General features: G+C 36.1%; 1 protein-coding gene across 1 annotated transcript; it reads right to left on the bottom strand.

The window, feature by feature from the left end:
- Positions 1–16,105: 16,105 nt before the first annotated feature.
- Positions 16,106–17,182, bottom strand: LOC149254093 (uncharacterized). The gene has a single exon (XM_089454677.1). The coding sequence runs from the start codon at positions 17,180–17,182 to the stop codon at positions 16,106–16,108; it is 1,077 nt and encodes a 358-aa protein (XP_089310803.1).
- Positions 17,183–18,152: the final 970 nt, after the last annotated feature.

Raw genomic sequence — 18,152 nt, 5'->3', positions numbered from 1 at the left:
GTCATCCCCAACCCCTACATATGATGTCTTTCAAGGCTTGAGTTGTACAGATAATCTGTTTGATGATCTGATGAAAACTACAAATGATTTCTATCGTGATGTTGTGAAGGACCTCTTTGATGATTCCATTCACGGACCTAGCGGTTTTAGCCCGGAGGAGGTGAAAGCAGCAGGAACTCAGTCTCTCCTTCCAATGTATTTACTTAATATATGTATATGTGTATTCAATATATAGTCTTTACAAATATATGAAATAATATTGGTATTAAATCTCATTGCTAAGCCTGTACTAAGCAACCCCTATGGGGTTGACATTCTAGACATGGCGAATAATTAGGAGGTGTGCCATTTGTTACATGTATCATATCTAGTTAAATGTTGTGGCAACTGATAGTTGTGGAGGGAGGGTATGGTACAAGTTGGGTGTACTAAGCAACCCCCTATTCTAGACATGGCGAATAATTAGGAGGTGTGCCATTTGTTAGAGGTGTCATATCTAGTTAAATGTTGTGGCAACTGATAGTTGTGGAGGGAGGGTATGGTACAAGTTGGGTCTGCAACATTAAATATGCATTTACGTAACACGAGTTTGGTATGATTGGAGGCGAGGTTAGCTCCTCATCCTCCTCAAATGTTACAAGTTGGTTAGACTATTCTTCCCTCTTGGTTGCTCAGAGTGGCATTTTATTGTTTCTTGGAAAGGTAGGCACAATCTTGTTCAAGTATGGCTACTGGAAGTTGTCAAGTCCATCTCTAGTCATGGTATCAATTGGTGATATGGTTCATGTAAGCTAATCTTATTTCTTTCATTATCTGGTGCATTAGAGGTTGTCTATCATTTTCTCTAGTCTCTCCACTCATCTGCAGTTTCATGGTTTCTTTGAAATTTTAGTCATAGTGGTAGCTTTATAGTGGTGGCTGGAATAGAGGTCAATATATTGGAGTATTAGCTCATTGTCTTAGTTTATTTAGGTCAATTAGCTCTTTGGACCCTTCAGTTGGACAATTTGTGCTATCTTTTTCCTTCGCCTCGTGACGCTTTCCTTTCAATGCTGGTTGTGATAGTAATTTCTCGGATGGAATTATGGTTATTTTCCATGGTTTGGTTTGATTTTCTTTCTCTGTGTAGAAAGCAAAAATTATTTTGAGTGCTATCATAGTATTTTTATAGTTTCTCCATGATTTACTATGTTTACCACTTGTTGGAGGGGTTCTATCACATCCCTGAATTGTTGTGAGATTTCCCCTTCTCTGCTTTTGGAGGAAGGGGTTCTTGATTTCCTTATTCGTAGTGTTTATTGAAATTTCCTCTCGTTCCTCCTCGACAAAGGATGAGTTGCAGGAAGGGTGGTCTAGGCAATTTCAGCACAAAGAGATGTTGTTCTTTAGCCTATGACTCAATGGCCACCTTGTTCGACACAGTTCCTATGGAAGTTTGGAAATAGATTTTACTATAGGAAAGTAAAGAGGTCAAGGGTCACCCTTATCACTCGGATTTTGAGGCAAGGGGGAAGAATTAGAAATGCGTTCCAAATGCTAGCGCATCTCGAAAAAAATGGCTTCATTTTTAAGGAATTTAGACTTCTGTGATCCATAACATTGTTTAGATAATCTTCGGCAAAATCACATAACCAATCTTTTGTCGACGTGTTTCGAACCAACTAGTGTGGTTCATCGTCAGGACAAGTTGAAGAACCAATCCGGCTTATGCTTGATTAAATAGAGTGTGCAGAGACTCCAACGGCTATAATGCTAACGGCTAATTTTGACCTAATGAACCTGGTCAAAACACTAAATTAGTTAATTAATATTTCTAGAAAATAGCTAAAATAGGTAAATAAAGGAATTCATTTGTTAATTAAAAAAGATATATTATTATTAATATCACAAATATTTATTATAATGGTCATTAATCTATATTTAATATTATTCAATATTATTTAATTACAAGGCATGGTAAATATTGAATAATATTCTTTAATTACAAGGCATGGTAATTAAATAATATTGAATAATATTAAATATAGATTAATGACCATTATAATAAATATTTGTGATATTAATAATAATATATCTTTTTTAATTAACAAATGAATTCCTTTATTTACCTATTTTAGCTATTTTCTAGAAAAATTAACTAATTTAGTGTTTTGACCAGGTTCATAGGTAAAAATTAGCCGTTAGCATTATAGCCGTTGGAGTCTCTGCACACTCTATTTAATCAAGCATAAGCTGGATTGGTTCTTCAACTTGTCCTGACGATGAACCACACTAGTTGGTTCGAAACGCGTCGACAAAAGATTGGTTATGTGATTTTGCCGAAGATTATCTAAACATGGCTTCATTTTCTCAACTCATTCGCTTCACATTTGTAGATGGCTACTTTGCTTTGTGTGGTACTTCAGGATCAAAAAGACGAGACCTGTAATCTATTTTATTTTGTTGAAGATATCAAAACAATGCTTCATACCTTTTGGTATTGTTTTGATAGTGTGGACACTATATTAGCTCATGTTGAATGCTTTCTGGTCAATAACTCTTCCTCTAGGGGCATTACTGATCCTCTAGTTGATCTTGGACAAAATCCCACTATTACTTCCTATGATCAGGATTAGAGTGGGTGGAAATCATAGCTTTTGTTGTTATCTTTGGTTTAAATGGTTCATGACTACAAATAGTATGATAGTCAAGTTTTCTCGACATGTTCTATAGAACTCAAGTGTGGAAATCATGTTTTTCTTGTCACCTGTATGGGATTGTATAAATATTTATAGTTTGGTGGAGGGTGGTAAGAGTATTTAGAATGGCTTTGATTTGGTTTTGTTTCACATGCTCTAGAGTTGAGGTTTCCCATTGTTGTTGTCGATATTATTTTTACCTAGTCTTTTTTTGGTGGTTTGCATTTATGTTTTCATAACGCTCAGGATTTGGTGCTAGCATCAGAGTATACATTGTAGAAATTCCCACTGTAGAGCAATAGATTATGCAATAGACTAAAGAAAAATACAAGATCTATTTCTACAACACTTTGTGGAAGCTTAATCAAATTGAGCAAGATCAATGAGAACACGTATAACTGAGAATGAGAAATCAATCACACATAACACAAAAGAAATAACCCCAGGAAAGTCTCAACCTAAAACTCCAATCTCTGTATTATCATACAAGTGGAAATCTTGTTCAAGTTACAAAAAGAATCAACTCTCAAGCTATCATGCTCTCTCTACAATCAAACAATACAGCTCATGGACTGAATAGACATAGTATATGTCCTCCTCAAGCCCTCCCAACCTCCTATTTCCTTATGTAGCTTTTCTTCGGGTCTAGTGAAGCCACATGTGTGAATTGGCCTCATCACACTCACTAAACCTCAAGAAGTAACTACACAATCCTCAAGGAAAGGATTCCTTCTGCATGTAACGAATATTCATAATGGAATATTCTACCAACTGTTAATACACTACCCCTCCATCTGATCTCAATTTGATCTCTCTCTGAACTGACATGCATGAGTTATTTATGAGAGAATACTCAGTTATCTGAAGTGCAGTAGTTACATGCATGCAAGCATCAACTAATTGAACTTACATTAATTCAACAAATTGTTTGAATTAATATAACTGGACTTGACTCAGTTAACTAAGTCAACTAATTACAACTTAATATTACAACTCATCCTTATCTCTTAAACTGATGCATAAATTCCTCAATTAATGGAGAAATTGTTGGATGTCCCAACATAGACTTCAAGTTTGATTTTCCTTAGCTAATTAACTCAAGATGAATTAATTAATTAATTTACAAGCTGGTGCTAAGATCAAATTCGAATTTTACTTCACTATTTTAGTTTAGAGACTGACTAAAATGAAGATATCCCGAAATTCTATTTATAGAATGCTATTTTTAGCACTTCCATTTTTCCATCCATTGTTGCTAAGATCAACACTTGTTGAACTGCTATTTATAGCAGTCCTATTTTTAGCAATTCTACTTTTAGCATTTCTTGTTGCTATTTTCAACATACATTGTTTCTCTCATTTCACGAGCACCTGTAATTTGGATTCCTCCTATTGAAGCCTTTCATCATATGCTTTAAACTTGACTTGTTTTGGGATAGATGGGTATGTTCGGATCAGAGCAAGTGGTTACTCTTTTTATGTTGCATGGAAGCTACGGTTTCGTATACTGGACACTTTGGAACACTATGGATCAATTTACTAATGTTTCCCTCTATCAAAGGATGCTCTAGATTTGGAGATCTTGTTTCTTCTGGTTTTTAGGGCATTTATTATTGAAGTGCATTTGTTCTAAGTTTTTTCATAGTCATTCTCTAAAACTGTCTCATTTTACGATAGGCATAAAATCGGTTTGTATATTTTTGTGGAGTGGTTTGTGAATTCAGCCTCTCAGAGGCATAAAATCCTTATTATCTTTAGTTGTTGTTGAAATGGGACTTTCTTATTGTTGTAATGGTGTTTTCATGATGTTGGGATCTTGTGGTTGTTGGAGAATCTCATCCATTTGAAGTTTCTTAACTTGATGTTCAAGTGATCAATGTAAACATCTTTTAATGTGAATATGAAGTACTTTAATTCACAAAAAAAAACATGATACTAATGAAATGTGAAATTCCTCCCATACATAACATAGATAAAATAAGAATTCTCATTAAATTAAATTATTATGCATGATACTATGTAAAACCTAAAATTTGTAGGTGTGCATCTCTATAACCTCTTTAATTCTATGATTTTATCCTTATTTTCGTATTCCTTTCACTCCAATGGTTCCCCCATGGGCATTTGAGGAAGCCTCTCCATTAGAAATACCATCGCTTTGAAATATAACCATGCTTCCTCATGCAAATTCAAAAATTCCACAACTCACAAATATAAGTCGGTGATGAACACTCCAACACAACTAGAAATTAAGCTAAACTAGCTACTTCTATTACTCCATCAATGAAAAATCTAAAACATATGGTTTCCTCCCTCCCTGAGAGAGACAAAGCACTAATCCTAGATATCACCTCAAAATAATAGGGTAAAAGGTTGAATATATGTAAGAGAATGATGTAATCTGAAAAATTGTAGGTCTTTAACCCTAAAAAAAACATTACTTAATTGATTCTAGAAGAATTAGAAACTCAAGGGGGATATCAACCTCAACTTGGATTCCAAGGGTTCCTTCACAACCATATTCAATAGTATAGACAATAGCGACTACATATTTGAGGGAGGACCATATTTCGTGAATTCAACTAGCTTATTCATGAAGCCATGGATTCAAAGGTTCCACCTCTACAAAGAAGACTTATACTCATCCCTAGTTGAGATCGATGTTTATTTTCTCCCTTAATAATTTGTGATCCAAATATATTTGAAATCATTAGAAGTACCATAGGCCATTTTTTTATGATCTTGAGTACCACAAACAAAGGTTGATACTCTTCCTACATTGGAATTTTTGCTTACATAAACGTTTCTACACCAATTCTAGCTAACATTCAGTTCAATAGTGATGAGAAAATATGGGAAAAACTAATATAGTATGATAAAATCCCATTTAAATGACGAAAATGCAATGAATAATACCATCTTTTCTAAGAATTTCTAGAAAAACCACGTTAAATAAAATATGCAAGTAAATTTATCCTTGGATTAATTAGGTTTTACCAAAATCACTTTTAAAAGGAAGATAGCCAAAAAGGGAATAGAGAAATCAACTTTTGAAAATGCAACGATCCATAACCAATACATAGTCCTCGAGTAGTCGGAAGAAATGAGATAGTTAACAAAGGAGGAAATACCAAAACATTAGAGATTGGGTAGACTAGTCAACGAAAACCCCACTCAACAAAAAACAAAATAATAGATGAAAGGAAAAGATCACCAAGAAGGTATAGAAATTAATTATAACATGAAAGAATCCTATGATGTAGAAGATCTTCATGAAATGGAATTGTAGAACATTGAATTTTAATCTCTTATAGAGAGTTAGAGAAGGAAATACCCAACACATATTCCTAAGGAGAAATTTCAAATGATAATGAGAGCATACATTTGAAATCAAGGTCTAATTATTTTTCAATCTCAAGAATCAAGTAATACCCCTATACACAAATCTTCTTTTTCCTCTCTTCGAATCAAAAAATTCTCTGAGAGATCAATTGATATGTGAACCAAAGAAAAAAGGGTGAAAAAGAAATAGCCAAATAATATGAGACCTAGGGTATTACTTGGAAAACATTTGTAAGGTGTCACCCATGGATTCCATCTCTTAACCTTCCTCTCAATACCATCAATGAAATTTATGTCTTAGAATATTATGGGGTTTAATGGGAAATCCAAATAAAAGGATCCTAAAAAATAAAATCTACCATGAACATCCTAATATTAAGATGATTCAAGAGAAAAAAAAATTATTCCAAGTCTCTTAATAAGATTATAAATTCTGTTTGGAGAAACTATGATTATCTATCCCAAGATGCATAAGGAGCATCAAGATGCATTTCCATCACATTGAACCCTTCCTCAATCACTCTTCAATATTCCTTTTCTCTTCCCATGATCCTAATTGATAACTTTCACCCTATTAGTTCAACCAAATTGAGTTTCATAATAAATATATATGGACCTATTATTCCTACAAATAAAAAGTATTCCTTCAAAACCTCTAAAATGTCCCCAAGCTTATACAGGAAAACCACCAGATTATACTTGGGGATTTAACATGATTAAGAATCTGATTGAAAAGAAGAATGGGATTCATAGGCCCAATGAAGAAACCTCCCTCTTCAAAAAATTCATCAATGACCCAAAATGTATAGGTTTGAGTACTCATAATGGCTACTACACCCAGAACAATAAGAGAGGAAGCTCCTCTCAATTATTTTCAAGGATAGATAGATTCATTATTGTAGAGTCTCTCTTTATTTTAGATATAAATTATTAATTTTTTACCCTCCCTTGCTAAGATTTGGATCACTAGCTTGTTGAACTCTTAATGAACTGGATTAGTGATCCCACAAATAGGCCCCTCAAATTCTAGGATTTCTAGCTAAGGCATCCATACTTTCTCTCCAATGTGGAAAAATGGTGGAAATAATTAGATCATTTTCCTATGGACCTTTTTTATCTCTTTAGACAACATTTAAATATATCAAAATGAAAATCAAGGATAGGATTGCTAAATATTTTGGTAACATCCAATAACAAAAGCTAAAGTTAGAATAAGAAATTACTACTATCCATAAGAAATAATATCAAATATTACTCTTGAGAAATTGGAACACCAATAAGCATTTACTCACCTCTATTTGGAGGAAATATTACTCTTGAGCAATTGGAACCAATTGTTGGGTTCATTTTATTTTATTTGGTAAATGATGGCCATAGTTCTGATAGAGGCTGTATGCATCAGTTCTGGTTCATTTTAATTGTTTTATGTTGTTGGTAACTCATTTTTCTTTATTTACGACAATATACAAGTCTTCAGTGAAGTATCACTCTCGTTAATATCATTTCAATGCATATTTGATGATTATATTTACTCTTTCCACCATTAACATGTTCATTGTGTGTAATATGGGTAATTAAAGTGATATATGAGCCTCAGTTGGGTCAGTTCTTAATTGCTCCTTCATTCCATGGTTCTTACCACCACTGTAAATCGATTTGTGGTACCTTAAATTCTCAATAATTGTAGGATGTCCTTACTGCTAAATTTTGTACTAAGCTTTTGTTCCCTACTTTGATGGATTCCTTACATATGAGTGTTACAGTAATTTATCTTTATACATAGAGTATAAGTTGAACTATTTCTGGTAGCTTAAACTCTCAATAATGGTAGGATGTCCTCACTGCTAAATTTTGTACTAAGTTTTTGTTCCCTACTTTTATGGCTTCCTTACATATGAGTGTTACAGTAATTTATCTTTATACGTAATGTATAGGTTGATAGTTTATATGCACAGTATAATTTGTGATTTTCTAGTGAATACCGTCCTACCTATAATCTCCTTCTAATTTTTTGCATGAAAATACCAGGTTACTCTTTCAGTCAATACTAATTTTGCATAGACAATATTATATATAATTTTTGTTACGCTTCAAGTGTAATGAGGCTTCTAAATAGCTTTTGTTTTGAACAATCACTTTTGTACATTATTGTATCCATAGGGGGTTTAACTTTAACCCTCGATATGATAACTCATGTTTCCATCGAGGTATTCCGAGGTCCATGACACCCCATAGCCTGATACTTGAGCCTTAATCCTAAATTTTGATATTTTCCTCCAACATCCATCTTCATCACGATAAATACTATAAATATCAAAGCGTAAATTGAATAGAAACAAACCAGAAACCTCTTTCTGGTCTCCTTTAAGTGCTTCCTCTATCTTCCAAAATCTCAGATAAGTCGGCCTCACTTGGAAACAATGTCTATTCAGTATTGGCTCAATAATTTTAATTAGCTTGTCATCTATCATAACCTCAGTGGTTGTGATTTATATTTCCTCTTCCTATTCATACGTTTTGTTCTTTTGTTCACTACCTGAGTCACCCACAAGTTTGTTACCGAATCATGTCGATTGAATAATACATTCTCGATACCCCTGTGTAAATCTAAGAAACTAATAACCTAAAATAAAATAGCCAAAAACTCCTTCTAACTTCTATTATCCAATTTAATGATTTTATTAAAAATTACCTAATGAAAATCATCTACCCATCTAGTAGGTCACAAGAACCACCTTTATAAGAATATGCTCATCGAATTAATACATGCACCATCTTCCATAAATACATCATTCGTCTTGTTCCTAATTTCTATGGAACAGATTCTTGCTATCTGGAACATATATTAATACTACATTAAGAGTGCATCTAGTCATCTACTTTTCACAAATTATTCTTGCCATTGTACATGCATCACAGGATAGATTCACATGACATAAAATAATAATTTGTTAACAGTGCATCTACTCATCTACTTTTCAGAAATTATTGTTGTAATTGTACATGCATCACAATCTAGATTCACATATTAAAAAAACCACATCTATTCCACGAATTTTTAGATGTACTAAGAAAATATTGAGAAATTTCTCAATTGCGGTAAACAAAACCTCTAACCAAAAATTCGATCTCGAAATCGCGCTTGGCAAAACACTTATCCACCCAACCTTGAACTAAACACTTATCCACCCAACCTTGAACTAGGCACTAGTTCCCCTCGAGCCAATATGTTCTTTCCTAGAATAAACAACCTCCTCTCATTACACATAATGCATTTTAACATTAATTTTCAGCGGACATTCTTTCCTAGAATAAACAACCTCCTCTCATTACACATAATGCATTTTAACATTAATTTTCAGCGGACATTTCCTTGGCAGTGTCCAGCCTTTCATGGATCTTCTTACACTCTTCATCCTAGGATTTTGCCTTTTTATTTTTTCCTTTAAAGCTTGTTTTTATCTCTAACAATTCTTTTCTCAGTATTTTTATTGAAATGAGTATTTTAAGGAACTTTATCAAAATTTGATCCATCTCATTGGTTTTCAGATTTGGCAAGCATCTTACTCGTGTTTATTTTCCCAAAAAATTCCACCTTTATTTATCATATTTATTTATTTAATTACATCAATTTTTTTTTCAAATCTAATTCATCATGACTTACTAGCGAACATATCCCAAAAAATTCTAGCTTTATTTATCAAATTTTTTTCCAAATCTAATTCATCATGGCTTACTAGCCAAAATACTAAAAATAGTCAATGCAATACAAAATATGTTTCCATAACAACAAATGTGTATTACATCTTACCCCTCTCGAAATAACACTGTCCTTGATATTTATTATATTTATTATACAACCGCCTCGTACTGAAACAATGTTGGGTACGCTTCCTTCATCGTATATTCCTTCTCACAAGTAGCCTCCTGAGGTTTAAAGTGCTTCCACTATTAACCTGACCGACTGCTTGATTCCGTAGCATTGTCTCTTTTTTATCCAAGATGCTAAGTACCTTTGGAAAGAAATACTTTTTGGATTCCATCTATATCAGATTCCAATCAATTACATGAGACTTGCCATGGATATAATTTTTTAACAAGGACACATGAAAAACATTATGAACACATGATATGGTTGGTTAGAGCCAATGGATACGTCAGTGGGCCAACTCTATCTAAGATTTCAAAAGGCCCACAGAATCATGGTGCCAACCTTGCACAAGTTCATGTGATTAGAGTACTTTTATGTTTTAAATGTAAATACAGATGATCCTTAACGTTAAATTATTTATGAACTCTCTTTTTGTCTGCACTATCTGTTCCATTTCCTACAAAGCATGTGGCCCCAATATTAGTTTATCGTAAACTTATTTTTAGGTTAAGAGTCTCTACAGTAAAGTGATGGTAAATTTCCATATGTTTGTGTCTTGTGCTATATATATATATATATATATATATATATATATATATATATATAGAGAGAGAGAGAGAGAGAGAGAGAGAGAGAGAGAGAGTAGTCTAACTAATAGAAAAAATCTTGGTAATGTGAGATATATCATAAAAGAAATATTTTTATTTATCATCTATTTACTTTATATAGCTTCACTTTTATTTATCATTTTTCCAATATATTAACTAGTGTCGTGAAATGTCGGCATCAATTCATAATAAACATTAAAACACTTAATTCATAATAAATGTCACGTCATACAGTTACAATATTCTTGAAATGGAGATTTACCTATAGTTTATCATTAAGATTCATAATTTGTGATCTATTACAATACCATGGGCCAATACGATGGCTTATTGATATCACATGCCAAAAAACCATAACTCACATCACATATACTTGTTCATATCTCATTTGGTTTACTCACTCATTTTAAATAGGAAAACAAAAAAGACATAAATATTTTGGATATGAATCTCACCCTTAAATTTGTGTATACTATAAAAATTTTAGAATATTCGATGGAAACATTCAACTAATAATTATTGATAATTACATTAAAATTTTGAAGTTTTGTTCCAAAACAAACATACTTATACAAATAATTACAATTATTTTAATTAAGCAAAAAAATATTATTATAAAAAGTAGTTATATATATCCTTAATGAATAATATAACATATAAACATACACATTGTAAACATTATGAAACAAATATTTACTAAAAAAATTGACATATATTCCCAATTTATATAATTACCCATAAATGCATTTTTATTATAATCATTATTTTTCAAAATATATATATATATATATATATATATATATATATATATATATATATATATATATATATATATATATATATATATCTTGATTTTTTTAATGGAATTTTTTTTTTTTTTTTTTGTAAACTGAGGCGATATTCTATTACTGAAAAAGAGATATTACATACATAGGCAGGTCTCCACCCGCCCAGAAGGGAAACCGGGTGACCATCGAAAGTTTTTAACAGCCATCCAAAAAAAGTATATGACCAGTCGATCTAACCATGCTAAAAACCCCTCTATTCTTACTACAAACAAACTGTTCTTAACTGGAAGCAGTACCATCTAATATTTCAAAAAGACAAAAAGAAGTATAGAAAAACCTCCTATCAGCATCTGCATATTCTACTGTTTCATTGCATCTGGCTTGGCCTCACTTTCTACCTTGACCTCCATTCCACTTGCTTTAAACATCTGCATCAGCTTGTCCATCTTTCTATCCTGCATGAGAAGAGTTACTTGGATATTCTTCAGCTCCCTTTTGAGTGTGGGCATTCCTTGAGCCAGCTCCACCATTTCCATGGCCACTTGTTCCATGGCCTTGGCTAATAATCTCTTCATGCCCCAATAGACATGTAATGACTGCTTGTATAAGGACATTCTCCCTCTTGTGTGCCCCGGGTCAGGGAGAAAGCGCTCCCAATCTTCCATTTCAGGTTCAGAGAGTTCTTGCATAGCATCTTCCTCTAAGTGGTCTATAATTCTTCGGATGTTCGGGTTGGTTTCATGAATATAAGCTTCCTCTGCCTCCTGCAATTTTTTCCTCATATCTTTTTTCCCTCTCTTCCTGCCTCTGACCCCACTGGCTGATCCTTCCTCATATGCAGATCTTTGAGCTCGGCTCCCTCGACCTCCACATGCTGCAGGCCTCCCTCGACCCCTCGGGTTACCACGTCCCCTCAGTCCTCGACTCCTTCCACGCCTGCCACCCTCTTCCTCTTCGTCTTCTTCCGAACCCTCCTCCGTATCTCCCCTGTCTCCCATTTGAGCGCTGCACTGCTTCCATTTACCAACTTTTCCACCCGAGGTCGGACGCTACTCCTCTTCTGCGATATAATCTCGTATATCGAATTCCTCCTCCTCCGACTCCTCCGGTATGTCAAGGTAAATCCTCTGCGGTGTTTCCTCAACCGCACTCTTCCCTTTCGTATCCAGACTCGCCCCCTGGCTTCGCGTCCGCCTGCCTTCTCCCCTGTCTGGGTTCACTGCCATAATGCTTATCAGCAAATTCGTAACAATGCTGCTATTCGCTCCCAAGTTCGTCGTTATCACCAGTGGACTGTATGCAAACAGTAAATCCGGAACTCTCCCCCTCCCTTGGCTGCTATGCACTCCCAGATTTATCCTTGTCTCCGGTCGACTGCATGCATACAGTAATATAACCCTGCTCGGCCACCTTTCCTCCTTGATACTTCGCTGCTGCCAATCCTCCTCATTAATACACGTCTCATGTCTTGGATCATGATGTGATACATTCCCTGTCCGTCTGACGCTTCCACCACTCCTCCTCGGTACCTTACCCCCATTCCTTCTTGGGATGATCATTCCTCCCATTGTTCGAGTATACTCACCATTCCTGATTTTAATTTGAGCTACTCTCGCCTTCATACACCCTGAGCGAACATTAATGATCCTGTCTTTTCCCCTCCTATCCATTATGAGGAGGCAGCTAATCAATCCTTTCATGTGCAATCGCTTCATCATTATCTTGCCTTAATATAGATTTTAAATCATTCCACCGTGGATCCTCCTGAAATGATAACCAACTGCCGTCCATTACCCCGTTCGGCGCTCCACTTGCCCAATTGGCTAAGAAATCGGCTGCTCTATTACCACGCCTCAAAACATGATTTATCGTAATATAGTCAATCGTCCGCATCAAACCTTCTATGTCCTGTATAATCCCTGCTGTCCGCCAGCTCTTCGCCACATGGTCCCAGCTTTTTCCACCCCTCAATTTCCTTAGCATATCTATCGTGAGTTGGGAATCGCCTTCAATTTCAAGGTTTCTATATCCATTTCGTGCTGCAATTCGAAGTCCATTATAAACTGCCCATAACTCCGCTTCATTGTTCGTCATTTCCCCTCCCCATTCAGCATACGCCCACCACGAAATCCCTCTACTATCTCTAAAGATACCTCCCCATCCTGCTTGCCCAGGGTTACCCTTCGATGCCCCATCGAAGTTCAATTTGATCCGACTATCTCCTGGAAATCTAAAATGATTTGGGCTCTGCATGCGATACCTATTTCTCCTGTCTGTATTGGGATATAACATCGTAAAGTCAATATTCAATTTGGAGACTATTCGTTGTTCTTCCGAGTTTAATTTCCAATCGTCTTCACTCCAGACTTCAGATAAAACCGTTTCTTTGATCAATCGATAGACTTCATCCCAAATTCTTGATTCTTGGCAGCTTCTGTCTCTAAAGAGTCTTCGATTTCGCTCTTTCCACACCTCCCATATTACAAAACCAACCGCTAAATTCCATATCCTCCTGACAAGTTTACTTTGAAAATTCCCCTTTCCCCATTGAAGAATGGTATTCCTAAGGCTATCTGGATCCCTGTTTGACTTACCAAAGAGTACCCGAAGTTCTTCCCACAGACTCTGAGTATACATACATCGATTCAGTAGGTGTTCCTGATTCTCTAACTCTTTACTACACAGGTAACACCTTGATGGTCCAATCATTCCTCGTTTCTGCAAATTGTCCCAAGTCAGGATCCGTCCTCTGCACACCAACCATGCGAAAAGTGTTACTTTTGGCCACCATTTTCCTTCCCAAATCTTTTTCCAATCCGTTGGTTCATCCTCCCTTTCCTCTTTCGTAGCCCAGTAATATGCTTCTTTAACTGTAAACATCCCCTGCATTGCTTTACCCCATCTAAGGATATCTTTACCTTCTCGGATCTTAATTTTCCTCGAATCTATTTCTCTTATATACACTTGCGCAGTCTCCAGACTTATACTATCATCCCATTCCTGCGGTCTTTTCCAGACTCTCCAAATATCATTTAATGTTGTTCTTCTCCAATAATCCCTTACGTATTCCATTCCTGCTCTTTGCGCTGTTGCTTGGATTTCATGTAGAGGTTGGTTTCTCTCCAGCTTATCACGCTGCTGCCATCCTTCCTCCCAAAACCTCGCTGAACTTCCTTCGCGTATTTCCCAGAAAGCTAGGTCCCTAACCAGATCTTTGTTATTTCTTGCTAACTCCCATATTTGTGACCCTCGTGGCGTTTCTGCTATTCGTAGACGCCCTTCAGTTGTACCTGGCATATCATATTTTTGATTCCATATTCTTTTCCACACATCTGTTCCCCCCTGTACCCATCTCCACCATAATTTCTCCCCTAAAACCTTATTTACGATTTCCAGATCTCTTACTCCAAGGCCTCCTTCCTCTTTCCTCTTGATTACATTCTTCCAAGAAACCAGAGTCCATTTTTTCTGCTGCTTTGGACCCCCCCAAAGAAATTTACCCAATATTTCTCTCAATTTAGAAAAAACGCCTTTGGGGGCAGCCATAATGGACAAAGGGTATATGGGGATAGATAATAATACCAATTTTAAAAGAATAACTCGGCTTGCTATATTCAGCAATCTGAACGACCAGCTGGCTAATCTTTTCCTGATCTTATCCAATAAGCTTTGCCAATTCTTTATGCGGTTTGAGTTTATATCCAGCTGAATGCCCAAATATTTTGTGGGTAACTCTCCCTGTCTAAAGCCTAGAACTCTGGTTAAATGAGCCTTGACAGCTTCAGGTGAATTAAATATAAAAGTACAAGATTTATCATTATTAACCGCCATACCTGAAGCGTTCATGAAAACTTCTAAGACATGTTTGAAACTTCTTACCTCTCTAAGCGACGCTTCTCCAAACAACATCAAATCATCTACGAACTGTTGATGTGTGATGATTAGATTGTTTCCCCACAATCTAATGCCTTTGATTCGTCGTTCACTTACTTCTGTCTTAAGTTTTCTGCTTAATCCTTCCATAGCCAGTATGAATAAAAATGGAGAAATTGGATCCCCTTGCCTAATGCCCCTGGTGGCATTAAACGTATCTGTAGGGATCCCATTAACCAAAATTGAGAAGTTCGGAGTCGATATCATACTAATTATCCATGCAATCCACCTGTTCTCAAACCCAAAAGCTTCTAAAACCGCTCGTAGATAGTTCCAATTCAATCGATCATAGGCCTTAGACAAATCCAACTTCATAAGCATCCCTTTCTTTTTTCTCTGCTTTAAAGAATGTATCACTTCCTGAGATACCACTATACCATCCAAAATTTGCCGACCTTCCACAAACCCAGTCTGTTCAGGCGCAATTAAATTGGGTAGAAGAGGTTTCAACCTTTTCGCAATCAAGGTAGATATAATCTTATAAATAACATTACACAAGGCTATGGGTCTAAAGCCCTGTGGTTCTTCTGATGTATTACTCTTAGGAATCAAGGTAAAAAAGGTTGAGTTAATACCTGGCCAGATTCTCTGCCTTATTCGTGATTCCTCCACCGCCTCCAGTATTTCTTTGCCGAGAAAGTGCCAGCATGCCTGGAAGAATTCGATTGTATATCCATCCGGCCCTGGAGCCTTATTCTTACCCATATTCATCACTACTTCTTCTACCTCTTCCATGGTTACTGCCCGCATTAATGCCTTGTTTTGGTCCTCTGTAACTATTCTTGGTATCTCCCTGCAGATATTAGTAATTGCTTCCCTTCTATCCCTTTGATTTTCCGTGAGCACCCCCTTAAAGTAATCAACTAGAGTCTTTTCGATATCTGTCTATTCTAGCACTCTTTCGCCCTCTACATTCTTAATTGAAAAAATTCTATTCCTCTGCCTACGTTGGATCATAGCTTGGTGAAAGAATTTCGTATTTCTTTCGCCTTCCCTTAACCAACGTACCCTTGATTTTTGTCTCCACAAAATCTCCTCTTGTTTTCTTCTCTCCTCTAGCTGACTGATAATACGCCCCTCCTCCCTACTCTTCTCTTCATCCCTGCCCTCCAATATTATTTTTTGTTGGATGTCCTCCATTTCTCCTTCTAACTTCTGCTTAGCCTCCATAATATTCCAAAATTCTTTCATGTTCCATTCTTTGATTCTTTGTTTTAGTTCCTTAAGCTTCAATTGAATAGTATGCATTTTCCCTTTGCCCCTGCTAGTGCATTGATTCCACCAGTCTTCCAATTTCTTTATAAATTGTGGATCCCTAAGCCAAAAAGATTCAAAGCGAAAAGGTTTCTTCCCTTTGACCTGCTTGATATCAACCTCTAACCGAATGGGCCAGTGATCAGACCCAAGGCTAGGGAGAATTTTAGCTTCAATGAACACATCCCGATTCAAAATTTGCTCCGATAGTAGAAATCTATCCAGTCTAGAGGCAATTTGACTCTGTCCTCCTCGACGATTGTTCCAGGTATGTACTCCATTCAATGTATGAATATCTACTAATCTCAGATCCCTAATCATATCGTTGAACTCCTCCATATTCTGATCCTCTCTCCTTACTCCCCCTCTCTTTTCTCCTAGATGCCTGATCATATTAAAATCCCCTCCTATCATCCACGGGATGTTCGGGATTAGACTTCTCATAGTATGGAGGTTCTTCAAGAAATCTTTCCGTTCGCTATGATTATGAGGCCCATATACCCCGGTGAACAAAATTCTTTCCCCCATCCCTACTAATCTAAACAGACCTGAAAGTATTCTAGGTAAAGTAAACCAATGTTCAAAAATTACCTCCTCCGGGTTCCACAAAATAGCCAATCCCCCTGCTGTCGCTATTGCATCTATGGCCATAACCTCATATCCTAATTTCAGTTTCCTTACAGTTTCTGTCATCTGTTGGCTTTCCATTTTCGTTTCCTGAATTACCATAATACTTGGCTTGTCTTTCTTTACTCTTTCCTTCAAATATCTCTGTTTCCCTTGACTGTTAAGTCCCCTGATATTCCAGCTTAGAACAATCATTTAAAACTTTTTAGGAGTTTGTAGAAATACCTCTGACAGAGGTATCACCCTTCCTGAGTTTACAAGAGTCTCTCCCACTGCTTGGATTGATTCATTTAACGTTCGTCTCCCTTTTTTCCTTCCGCTCTTACCTTGACTATCGCCTTCTAGACTTTGGGAGTCCTGATTGTCTTGATCAGACCTGTGTTCTATAAATCCGGCCTTCTTCTCCTTATATCGTTGAAAGGTTTCCTTATACAATTGTTTCTCTTTTTCTGGGATGAACCTTTCGTCCAGTTTTTTCCAATCAGTAAGTAACTTCTTCATTATGTTTTCTTCCTCTGTTCCCACTTCTTTTACAATGTCCTTACCCTTCTTTGATTGATCTATAATAATATCATCTCGTACTCCCTCCTCCCCTTCCGGCTCTCTACTTGGGCTTCTACTTTTTCTCTTTCCATCCTTTATGATTTCCATTGGCGCTATCACATTGATCTCCTGTTCCGGTTCCATTGGAATTGTCTCATTACTCTCCTTATCCTGTTTTCCACCTTCAAGCGCTTCTTCGTGCGTTTGAAGGATATTGAACTTGTTTTTACTCTCGAGTGATGAATTCCTTTCCTTGGATTGCATTTTAAGAGCCCCAAGATTTGGTCTCCTTCTCCTCTGTACTTCTTGGAACTCATGTGCTTCTCCTTCCATCCCTTCCCGTGGTCGAATGTCCTCCTTCTTGTCCTTTTCCACTTCCACTACTTTAATTTGTGGACAATCCCTTGCTAGATGACCATATACATGACAGCGTCTACACCGAAACGGTATATGTTCGTAATCAATAGGTTGTTGCCAAAGTTCATCCTGATACTCAAGCTCAATAGAT

Source organism: Pinus tabuliformis, chromosome 7 (genome assembly GCF_031772625.1).
Source record: "Pinus tabuliformis cultivar Carrire ecotype Pingquan chromosome 7, CPIR1, whole genome shotgun sequence".
Classification (NCBI taxonomy): Eukaryota; Viridiplantae; Streptophyta; class Pinopsida; order Pinales; family Pinaceae; genus Pinus; species Pinus tabuliformis.
Note: the sequence above shows the minus strand (reverse complement) of the source record. Positions and strands in the feature narration are given on the sequence as shown.

Excerpts from the sequence above, each read along its gene's own strand:
- LOC149254093 (XM_089454677.1), bottom strand. The coding sequence starts at position 17,182 with ATGGAAAGCCAACAGATGACAGAAACTGTAAGGAAACTGAAATTAGGA.